The following is a 12,090-nucleotide window of genomic DNA, read 5'->3' as shown; positions in this document are numbered from 1 at the left end:
ATAAAAATATATACATTATGCTCATCTTGTATTATAAATTGGTAATGTAAAACTTTCACATGTAAAATTATATCTTCAAGTTCAACTTTTATTTTACATCTACAATATTTACTTTTTATTTTATAAATATATTTCTTTTTAAAATTAAATATTTTAAATGTAAATTAATTTGGTAAAAATGTCAAGTAACTTGATAAGTATATATACTCTCTTATATATCAACGTCTTGAGGGAGTATAAAATAAAAAAATAAAAAAAAATAAGTATTTTTAATGATTATCTTATAAAAATGAATTAAAAAAAAAAAAGTAACCTTAGATATTTTGTTATATATCTAATATTTTATAATTCATTAGGGAACTATAGTGATATTTTATGCCTAAACTTTAATGAATTGATATAAATTTATATCAATATCTATTTAATTTTTCATTCTTAAAAATATTATTATAGCAATTAAATATTAATCATAAATTATCACATCTGTTTTTATTTTATATCTACAATATATAATACATAAATTGGATGAGATAAAATTTTTAAAAACTAAAAAAAAATTTTTTTTAATCATCTTTGAATATATAATGTAAATATTATTATTATTATTATTATTATTATTATTATGAAAGTATTTTGCCCTTAAAAAGGAAGTAACATTTAATGCTTTTGAATTTCTTTATTTATAATCTAATAATTTTTTCTTTGATAATCTAATTAACATAAAATAACTAAAAAAAAAAGAGAAACATTAAAAAAAAATTTTTTTTAATAAAAATGAAATTTAGTACTAATAATTAACATAAACTTTAAACAAACTTTAAAATTAAAGAATTATTATTTTCTATACAAAATGCAATTACTATATCTGTGTTTCACTAAAAATTTTTTTAAAATAAATATAACAACAATATATAGTAAAAATTTTAGGTATTTTACATCAAAAAAAAATAAAAAAATTTTTTGAGGAAACTTTTAAAACTATATATATATAAAAATAAATTTGTTAAAAAAATGATAGATAAATATAAGATACTCTAATATAAGATAATGATAATTTATAAGCAATTTTCTTTCTTTTTTATTTTCTTTCTCCTTTGATTTTCTTCTTTCAAAATGGATTAAAAAAAATAGAGATTATTAAATCAAAAGAAAATTTTTTTTTTATGACTACACACAATACCGAAATTTAATTTAACATTTCCTTTATTTAGAAATAACAAGTGATATAGTAAAAAAAACTAAATTTTCTTAACATCTTTTTTCGAAAATTTTATTTCAAATACAAATAGAAAAAAAAAAAAAAAGATGGCGGAGAAATATAAAGAGACACATGCATTTTTATAATATGACAAAAAATACAATATAATTTTTTGTAACAAAAAAAAAAAAATAAATCTTTACCATATTTCATGAAAGTAAATATATATAAAGAATCCTATTCTTATTACTTTTAATTTCAAAAGGACATGAAAAAAAAAGTACATACGAAGCATGTTTTGTATTACTACATGTTACAAATATAATATGATAGGAAAGATATATAATCCTCTTGATAGAAAAAAAATTCTAATCCAAAAAGCATAACATTAAGTTTACGTTATTTTTTTTTTATGAATCTCTATCTATTTTTTATTTTTTTGTATAACAAAGCAAAAATGCAATAAAAATTGTTTTATTTATCTTTGAGTGATTAGTTATGAAAATAAAATAAAATATTATACATATATGTATAAATCACTTTTTAAAAAGTCAATATGGTATACGTAACAATCACCTAAATTTTGAAGTATCATATATATATATATATATAATATCTTGAAATTTATCAGAAGAACCAGTTAATCCCATAGGCAATACTTTATATTGATAAATACCTCTATGAATTATAAATTTAGTATATATTTACTATTTTTATCAAGCAAATTTATATCAATGTTGGGCAGAATTCTTTATTTTTTTTTTTCTTTAAAAAAAATACCATATTTTATTAGACTGTCAATGATTTTTTTTTAAATTTAAAGAAAAAATTTCTAAGTATGATAATAAATTAATTGATTATATATATTTTTAACTTAAAAATTTAAATTTTTTTATATCTCTACAATTTATTTTAAAAAATAATAATTAACTATGTTAAAATTTACAATAAATAACTTTTACATTACAAAGATAAAGTTATTTTTTTTAATTTATAAGATCATGAATTGTTATTTTTGAAGAATCTACTTGGAATTGACTCATAAAAAATATCTTAACGTCTCTCTTAAATTAGAATATTAACATTGTTATTTTCAAATAAGTTATTAAGAATTTTTTGAATAAAATCAATTTTTTATTGTTAAAGTATGAAATAAATTTTAAATTTCATAATTTTTTGAATCCTTAATATTATGTGCTCCAAATTTTTCTCTACTATTCTATAAAATTAAATTGTTAGTACCTTAATTGCAAAACAAAATTATTAATTTTTTCCTCTTCTTAATTATCATATGAAATTTATCTCTTTAAAGCAAAATTTTAGAAATCAAACATTTTTTCATAAAAATCATTTTCCACTTTAACATGTTTGTAATTATTATAATTTAAAGTTATATAAATAATAATTTTTTTTTTAAATTTTGCCTTATAACGTTTTTAAGACTCTGGCTACAAAAAGATTATTTATCTTTTAATTTCAATTGTCAAACTAAAGTTTTTTTAAAAGAATTGTTTACATCATTCTAAACTATATATCATTTTAGTGATTACACTTATAATTATTCAAATTCCCTTTTTTTTATTATTTTACATATTTTTATAAATTTTATTTCAAGACTTCATTGTTTTTATTATTTTTTTTTTAATTTTAAAAGTTAAAATTCTTTTAGGAAGATTTAATATGATGTTCTGAAAAGTTATTCTATATTTTGAAAAATCATATTTCTCATCATTATATAAAGACTTTTATATCTGCTAAGAAAAAAAATTATAATTTAAAATTAACATAGTTAAAATAAACAAAAATATAATTAATTAATTTTATCAAAAAAAAAATGGTCCTACCAAAATAAATAGGTACCAGAATTTTTCAACAGATACATTGTCTGTACTTTATCATGAATCATTCATCAAAGAAAAATTCATTCAGAAGAACCATATTTTGAAGTTGTTCTTCTGTTAAGCGTTTTCCTTTAACTCCAATCTCAATAAGAGTTGGAATACAATTAACTTTAAATTCATCATCTTTTCTAAATGGATTCTCCATATCTTTCCAGTAAGCACGTTCACCAACAAAACATGTTATGAAGGTAACATTTTCCTCTTTTGTCAAATCTTTTTCTATTGCCTCTTCGATTACAGGTTCAGCTAAAATATTTATTATACTCTAGTAGGAAACAAAAAAAAATAGAGTACTATTTTAACCTACCTTCAACGCAATCTGGGCACCATGATACACCATCACTGTTTTTCGATCCGGTAAATAAAACAAAAATACGCCTCCCTTTATTAGAAAGAATAGTTTTCTTCAATTCATCATACCCATTAACAATTAAATTACTAAAAGTCATACTTCTAAGACTAAAAAAAAAACTTCAAAAATTATTAACTTATATATTTCCTATTTATATAAATATATAAACAAACGAATGTCATAATAATGTACTTATCTCAAAACACCATCTTCAAAAATAACCTAACTTAATAATATAATAATATATCCATCTTATCAAAAGATAATACTTAAAAAAGTGTACTTATCAAAACGTCAATTTTATTATATATATATGCAAACGTCATTATCAAAGGAATACATACATATATTATCAAACTTTAAAAAATTTGACCATAAAAAGGGAAATTATGTATAATTGAGAAAATTATCTATATCACAAAGAAAACCAATCAATTTACTTATTAATATACAATACAAATTTTTTAAAATAACACAATATCATAAAAATAAGTTTATTAAAAACAAATAAAACAACAGAAAAAAAAAATTGAAAATTTGAAAAATCAACCTTCTGAGTAGTCAAATTTTAACCCAAATATAGTAACAAAAACAACTTGTAGTATATTTTTAATAAAAATACGATATACCACCACAACAAAATTATTCCTTTTTTTTGTACCAGCATACAAAACTATAAAAGGTAAGTTTTTTTTTATTTAAAAAAAAGTTTTAACATTATGATACTAGTACTACAATTTTTCAAAAAAAAAAAAAGGGAGAGCAGTAGGCTACAAAATGAATACGCTCTTAACTTATTGTTAAGACTAATACCAGTAATAGATCTAGTTACCATGAAAACTTTATTCCAAAGTAACTATGTAACTTGTGCGGGAAAAATGATTGTTTTGGAATAGCGTGATTAAAAAGTCTTAATGCGGCATTCCCCTGTACGATAGCATTCCTTTAAGTTAATTTTCTTATGTCATCATTCTTGTATTACGTTGAATTAATATTTTTTAATATAATTTTTAATATATACCTTTTTTAGGAAATAAGTAATATCATGTCTGATAGAAATAAACCACAAAAAGAGGTACCACTACAAATTGTTGATAAAAAAAATGGCAAGGTTTACAATCGTGGGAAATATTTAGGAAAAGGTGGTTTCGCAAGATGCTACGAGCTCATCGATAATAAAATAGGTGAAATTGTTGCTGGTAAAGTTGTACCTAAAGCTTTGTTGACAAGGAAGCCACAAAAGGATAAAGTAAGTTGATTAGATTATTTTACGATTACCAATATTTTAGATGGCACAAGAAATTGATATTCAAAAATCATTAAATCATCCTCATGTTGTAAAGATGTTTGACTATTTTGAAGATGATGACAATGTTTATATCTTATTGGAGCTTTGTCCGAGAAGGTCGCTTATGGAACTTCACAAACGTAGGAAAACTGTCACAGAACCTGAGGCTCGTTATTTTACAAAACAAATAGTTGATGCTGTCTCATATCTTCATGGACGTAATGTGATTCATCGTGATTTGAAACTTGGGAATCTTTTCTTAAGTGAATTAATGGATGTTAAGGTAGGAGATTTTGGTCTGGCAACTGTTGTTGAATCTGATGGAGAAAGAAAAAAAACATTATGTGGAACACCAAATTATATTGCACCAGAAATGCTTGATAAACGTGGACACAGTTTTGAAGTTGATATTTGGGCCATTGGATGTATTCTTTATACACTTCTTGTTGGAAGACCTCCATTCGAAACGTTATCATTGAAAGATACTTACAGTCGTATCAAAACTAACAGTTATGTAGTTCCACCAATTGTTTCTTCAGATGCTAAACAATTAATTAAAAATCTTCTTCATGCTGATCCAGCACAACGTCCACATGTCAAAGACATCTTTGAATTTAATTTTTTTAAGAGGGGAGATTTACCTGTACGTCTACCAACATCTTGTCTTACAATGGCACCTAAATTCTGTAATTCACCAGCACGACAAGACAATAGATTACCAACTGTTCAACCAGGAAACATTCAAAGAACTCCATTAAATCCAATGAATCACCAAACACCAGTAGTTAAAGAACGTGATGACTGGTACTTGGGAGAATTAAACAATCAACTTTGTACCTTATTTAGTAATCCTATAGAAGAAGTTAGTTCAGAAGTAATGGATGAAGCACTCCATCCAGCGTCAACACCGGTTTACTTTATTTCAAAGTGGGTAGATTACTCTGATAAATATGGACTTGGCTATCAACTTTCAGACAATTCAGTTGGTGTTCTTTTTAATGATGCTACAAAATTGGTTATTGACGCAGCAGGTGAACAGATACAATATTGTGAGCGTAACAATTCGGAGTATTATTTTACTATAAATGATTATCCAAAAGCTTTGGAAAAAAAGATAACACTTTTGAAATATTTCAGAAGATACATGCGTGAACATTTGGTCCGTGCTGTTACAACTGCACCTAGGGAGGGTGATGAACTAGCTCGTTTACCTGTATTAAGAACGTGGTTTAGAACTAAAGCTGCTATTGTTCTCCATCTTACCAGTGGTACATTGCAAATAAATTTCTTTTCTGTAAGTTAAATAATTGTATCTTTTTTTATACATTGTTTTTTTTAGGATCATGCTAAATTAGTTGTTTGTCCACACATGGGTGCTGTGTCATTTATTGGATCAGACAAAAATCTTAAGACATATAAATTTGATTATCTTTCGAAAGTTGGATGTGAAGCATCTCTTCTTCGTAAGATTCAGTACACCAAGCACATTGTAGAAAGAATGTTGAGTCCTAGTCAAAATCCACCTGGAAACAACAAAATTGATTATACTGCCATTGAAGCTGCCTATGCTCCTGATGTAAGGGCATATAAAGTAGTGAAATAATTATATTTTAATTTTGGTGCTTATCTTATTTTATGACTAACAGGATGTAAAACAAATATAAGAATGTTATTAAGAAAAGAGTTAATTACTTGTATTGTATTTTTTTTCTAATATAAAGGTAATGTTACTCTTTTTTTATTGTATAGAACATCTGATTTTGTAGTTTTTCTACCATATTAAAAATTTGATTGAATGGAGTAATTTATTGTATTATTCGTTTTCCCCTTATTTCATGTGATGTATTTTTTTTGTCTTGATAGAGTTGTAGTTTTTTTTTTTGAACTACTTACTGAATGAAGTACACTCTTTTTAATAATATTTTACAAATTGGCGGTTATTTATGTTATGTAGCATTTAATTTTAAAATATTCTAATATTTAGGCTACTAATAATATCATCGGTAATTGTTTATATGTTGATTCAATGTTAACACATATAATATTTTTATAAATATAATAAAAATGTTGTTTTTAGTTTTTTTTTTTTTACATAAACATTTCGAGTACCAAAATAAATTGTAATTATTAAAATTAACTATTATTCATCTATATTCTCTTCCTTGTGATGTATCACTTTCTTCCTTAGAATTTAATATGTTTTGTAATTCTTTTGATTTTGTCCTTAAGAGCTCTTGACCATCAATAATACTTTTTTTCAAATCATCAATTTCTTTTTGAATTATTTTTCTAGCTTTAATTATTTGTTCCATTTGAATTTTTTTGCTATTTTCAAAATTTGTCCAAAATTGACTATTATTGACTTCATTTTTTTTAACAGCTTCTATTAATGAACGTTCCATCAAAGGTGAAGGTTCCTTAAATATTAATTCATCATAGTGTTCAGCTACAATTGTACCATCCTCACCAACAAAAGTTGCCCCGTCTTCTTTGATTCTAACATAATGGTATAAAGTTATAGGTTTTTCACCTGAATCAATAAAAAATATCTTTATCATAACTTCTGACTCAGCCCAACATGTTTCACAAACTTGGTATGGGGGTGTTTCAACAACTAAAATTAAAAAACAATTAAAATTATATATTTTATAATCACACAAAGCACCTCTAACATTGTTATCATAACTTTCATGTAACTTAAATTGAATTTTCTTAATGTATTTAGAAATGTCTTCATTTAAATATGGTTTAACAAATATCATCCATTCATGAGTTCGAGATTTACCACAAGAATCGGTAATAGGTTTATCTAATGGTTTTGATATATTTCCAATAACAATAGGTTTAATTATTTTTTTTTCTTCCTTTACTTTTTTACTAATATTTTCCATTTTATATTTTGATACTTTAAATAAGAAATACAATTAGATAATAATTTGTTTAAAAATTAAAAAAAAGATACTTGAAAATAGTAAAAGACACGTAATCCCATTCTTGAGAAACAAATAAATGTATTAGTTGGAAGACTTTTAAGTATACCAAATAAGTGGATTATACTAAAGACATTTTTTTAAAATGAATATTGTTTTCTTAATATTTAAAAAAAAGAATAAGCATCAATAATTATTTTGATTTAATTACATTACTTTTTTTTAAAATACAATTAAAACATAAATATATACACAAATGTACTTGTAAATTGGCATATTTTTAAAATTTTTTTATTCTTTAGTTTTAAGAAAATGCAACATTTTAGTTTCATCCTATAAGTTGTTTAAAAAAAAAGAAAAATAGACCATTACTTAAAATTCTTTAAGTAAAAGAAAATATTTTTAAGATCAATTATGTAAAAATTGTTTGACACATTTTTAAAAACTTTTTTTTTTAGTTTTCATACAAACAATGAGAAGCTTATTTAAAATTCAAACAGAGAATAACACATTTTTTTTACCAATTTCTAATTTTCCAGTAACACAATGGCATTAAAATAGAGATTTATCAATAAAGATTAAAATAGAAAAACCAATTTATTGATATAAATGTTGTTGTTACAAGTTTTATCAAAAATGTTTAAAAAGTCAAAAACAAATGTATTATTAAAAATTTACAATGAATTATAATATGAGAATCTTAAAAATTAATACAATTAATTTACTTATTTTTTTTTGATAAAAATATATTATTTGTAAAGAAAATTTGAAAAGTAATACTTAAATTAGTTGAAATTAATATTATTTGAAATAATGTTGTATAGAAAGAAAAGTAATATTGATATAGAATTTTAATGATAACACAATAGGATCCTAACTATAACACAAGTTTTCAATTATATATTATTTATCCAAAAATCCTCTGGAACAGAAATTTTTAGTCTATATATATTCATTATATATTTTTTGTTTTATAAATAAACTTTTTGGGTATTATAATTGTTAAAAAAATAAAATTGACGAAATTTATCAAATATTAAGATAATCAAATTTACTTTTTTCTTCGAATTAAAACCTCTCACCAAAATACCACTCTTATCACGACTAAATAATCCCTGTAATTGGGATTCTTTCATAATTGTTATCACTTTTGAAATTTAAAAATTTATTAAAAAACCAATTTTGTAAAAAGGTTTGTTGATTATCCATATATAATAGTCGTAATACTAATTATTTCAATTTAGGGTCTTTTGTTTACCTTATTATCGTCATAATGGCTTATCAAACAAAATATATATCAACTGGTGACAGTTCCAAAAGTTATGGAGTATCTGATTATCAACCTCAAACAAATAGACAACAACAGAATTGTAATTTTCCTGATGAAATAAAAAATCCAGTTGCTACTGATCTTGTTTTATATAATGAGGGTAATAGTAATAAAAGATCTTTTAAAAAAGGTACCCATCAACGATATGGAGAAGATCAACAATTTGTCAAGGGTCCCATAATTTTATCTTCAGGATTCAAAGGGACAAATTATCAACATGTTTCACAACAAAATCCAATTTATTCACAATTTCGAAGGACTCGTCAAAATTATCTTCCTTCAAAATTGAATAGACAATATCCATGGAATATCAATTCTGATAATCCAAAATCAATTGAATATAATAAAGTAGGTAATGGTTGTAGACCACCTTTAAATCATTCACCTGTAACTGAGAAAATTGTTACACGATGTTGTTGTTGTGGACGTAATAGATTGTTGGATGAAAAAAATAGTTATTATGGAGGAAATTTTGACAAACAAACTATTTCTCATCAAAATTTGGAAATACCAAAACAATATTTTAGAAGTAATGATAATCTACCAGAACATCGTATTGTACAATATAATAGACATGAATTTGTAATACCAGATAGAAATTTTTGTAGTATTAGAGAAGTTGCTCAGGAACATGTATATACACAATTTAATAATCATAGAAATATTTGTGTAAAGCAATCTTCTTCTCCAAATTTAAAAGTATATTCAAGATTTGAAGGATCATCTGAAAATTTAAAAAAAAAATCAACAGTTAATAATTTATCACATAATTCAATCTTTGATGATATAACAAATAATAGAAATTCACAAATGTGTCGATCTCCATCACCATTATTAGCTAGAAGGCAAATTTCTTCAGTTTCAAATACAAATATTGAACGTTCACGTGAATCTAACTATTTAGTTAATGAAGATAGTGATAGGCATCATCCTAATACAAATAATTCTGAAAATCCTTTTTTAATTTCATTTTTGGAACAATATGATAGTGGAAGAGAATCTGATTGTTTATCTGATACATCATTAGATATTGATACTCAAGAGTTGTGTCGTTTTGTGGCTGATGAATTAAAAAGATATTCTATTTCACAATCAACTTTTGCTAGAAAAGTTTTAAACAGAAGTCAAGGAACTTTATCAGATATGTTACGAAATCCAAAACCTTGGAATCAACTGAAAACGGGACGAATAACATTTGTAAGAATGCATGAATGGTCATGTTTACCTGAAAGAGAAAGATTTCGAATTCTAGTTGAAGGTGGTAAATTTATGGCTCCAGAACGTAGAAGAAGGATTAGGTCAAAAAATAGAATTTCTAAAGTAAATATTGAAACAGACGATAGAACAATAAGGGAAAATGAATATGAAACAGTTACAAATAATATTTAAATAGAAATGTATAGTTAGATTTATATGTCACAAATTTTTTCATGTGATACTGTATATACTTTAATATTTTTCATATTAATTATGTATTATCTAGTGACTACTATTTTATGTTTGCCAATTACCATTGTAATACATAAAATATACACCTTTTATTTATATATGTTATTTAATAATTTATGTCTTTAATTTTTTTGATTTAGAAATATTATTTTTAAAAAGACCATTAATATTTCCTTTAGGAGATAATTTCAAACATATATAAATAAAATCACCTCTTTCTACTATACCAATTCCAATAAATTTGGTAGTTTTCCACATTAAAGATGAAAATTCATATGATTCTTCTTGAGCAACTTCTAAATTAAAATTATGCCACAATATTTCATCATACCACATTTTCATAAGATAAGATATATGCCTTTTATTTAAAAAACCAACAACTTCACCCATTGAACTTATAGAATCAAGATATAACATTTCATTTTTAGACAACTCGTATGCCTGTGATTGAGCAAAGAATGTTAAAGTTTTATCAACAAATAATGGATAAGCATTATGCATAGCTCTATAGAAATTAAGTTCTTTAAATAACTTTATAAAATAAAAAAATTATTTAACATTTTATTATTAAAAACTTACTTTTAATTTAAAATGAGAAAAACTATTTTTTGAATAAAATTTAGGATCACTACCAGCCCAAATTTTGTTCCATACTTTATTACTAAACATATTATTCGTTACACATTTTTTTGAAAAAAGACCTAGTACGCAGGCGTCATTTGGTATAATACCATTATTTATAACAGATAATTTAGATGGAGGAATATACTTTATATTAACTGGTGGATCATATCTATTAAATGGTTTAATTTTATCAAGACCAAATCTTACACGCCTATTTTTTTTCTTTAGACATCTTGCTGCTTCATCGTAATTAGAATATATTTTATTACCACATGCATATTTTTTAACATTATTTTCATAAATGGTTGTTATTTCATAAACTTTTTTCTTAGGTTCAACATTACTATCATAAATATATGAAGTTATAGATTCACATAAATCACTGTCAACGCTTTGAATATCATTTGTTTTTATGATACCTACCATTTTTATAAAAATATTGTTACAAGGTATATTCTTATTATCAGATAAAATTTTTCTAACTAAATCTTCTTTTGAAAAAAATTCATCAAAACCATAAACATAAGCTTTTCTTCTAATATCATCCTTTAACCAATATTCTATTATTAATTGTTGAGAATATATTTGTAATAATAATGTAGAAATTATAAATAAAATTTTAAAAAAAAGTTTCATTTTTGATAATAAAATAATTGTTATACTTTTACTAGAAGCACTTATTATAATTATAAAATTTTTTATATTTACAGATGATATATATTATATAAGTACAAATTGTTATTTGTAGCTTTATAAACATTAAAAATAGCTAACTTAAAATGTGAAGTACAAGAATACATGTATTCAAACAACCTTTTGCATTATAGGATAAAAATAGGTGATTATTTACTTTTTGGATATCTCATTATAAAAGATTTTTTTTAAAATGAAAATAATTTAGGCAATATAAAATATTTTAATTATTAAAAAAATTTATTAATAGAGAATAAACTTATAATTATTAATTTAAATGAGTGTAAAAATAGATTAAAAAAATATATTTTTATAATAAAACTGA

General features: G+C 23.1%; 5 protein-coding genes across 5 annotated transcripts; 2 read left to right on the top strand and 3 right to left on the bottom strand.

Annotated features, from left to right (window-relative positions):
- Nucleotides 1-3,100: 3,100 nt before the first annotated feature.
- On the bottom strand, nt 3,101-3,548 carry SRAE_2000130700 (Protein of unknown function DUF953, thioredoxin-like family and Thioredoxin-like fold domain-containing protein; the record flags this gene model as incomplete). Its single annotated transcript, XM_024652243.1, has 2 exons — nt 3,101-3,345; nt 3,407-3,548. 2 exons carry the CDS (start codon nt 3,546-3,548, stop codon nt 3,101-3,103), a joined length of 387 nt encoding a protein of 128 aa, XP_024505839.1.
- A 948-nt stretch (nt 3,549-4,496) lies between these two features.
- Nucleotides 4,497-6,342, top strand: SRAE_2000130600 (Serine/threonine-protein kinase polo; the record flags this gene model as incomplete). The annotated part of the gene is made up of 3 exons (XM_024652242.1): nt 4,497-4,700; nt 4,741-6,033; nt 6,079-6,342. The coding sequence occupies 3 exons, from the start codon at nt 4,497-4,499 to the stop codon at nt 6,340-6,342; spliced, it is 1,761 nt and encodes a 586-aa protein (XP_024505838.1).
- Nucleotides 6,343-6,883: 541 nt separating this feature from the next.
- Nucleotides 6,884-7,630, bottom strand: SRAE_2000130500 (Gas41; the record flags this gene model as incomplete). The annotated part of the gene is made up of 2 exons (XM_024652241.1): nt 6,884-7,353; nt 7,405-7,630. 2 exons carry the CDS (start codon nt 7,628-7,630, stop codon nt 6,884-6,886), a joined length of 696 nt encoding a protein of 231 aa, XP_024505837.1.
- Nucleotides 7,631-8,942: 1,312 nt separating this feature from the next.
- On the top strand, nt 8,943-10,388 carry SRAE_2000130400 (Homeobox protein onecut; the record flags this gene model as incomplete). Its single annotated transcript, XM_024652239.1, has 1 exon — nt 8,943-10,388. One exon carries the CDS (start codon nt 8,943-8,945, stop codon nt 10,386-10,388), a length of 1,446 nt encoding a protein of 481 aa, XP_024505836.1.
- Nucleotides 10,389-10,562: 174 nt separating this feature from the next.
- On the bottom strand, nt 10,563-11,498 carry SRAE_2000130300 (CAP domain-containing protein; the record flags this gene model as incomplete). Its single annotated transcript, XM_024652238.1, has 2 exons — nt 10,563-10,979; nt 11,028-11,498. The coding sequence occupies 2 exons, from the start codon at nt 11,496-11,498 to the stop codon at nt 10,563-10,565; spliced, it is 888 nt and encodes a 295-aa protein (XP_024505835.1).
- Nucleotides 11,499-12,090: the final 592 nt, after the last annotated feature.

Source organism: Strongyloides ratti (assembly GCF_001040885.1).
Source record: "Strongyloides ratti genome assembly S_ratti_ED321, chromosome : 2".
In the NCBI taxonomy this organism is placed as follows: Eukaryota; Metazoa; Nematoda; class Chromadorea; order Rhabditida; family Strongyloididae; genus Strongyloides; species Strongyloides ratti.
Note: the sequence above shows the minus strand (reverse complement) of the source record. Positions and strands in the feature narration are given on the sequence as shown.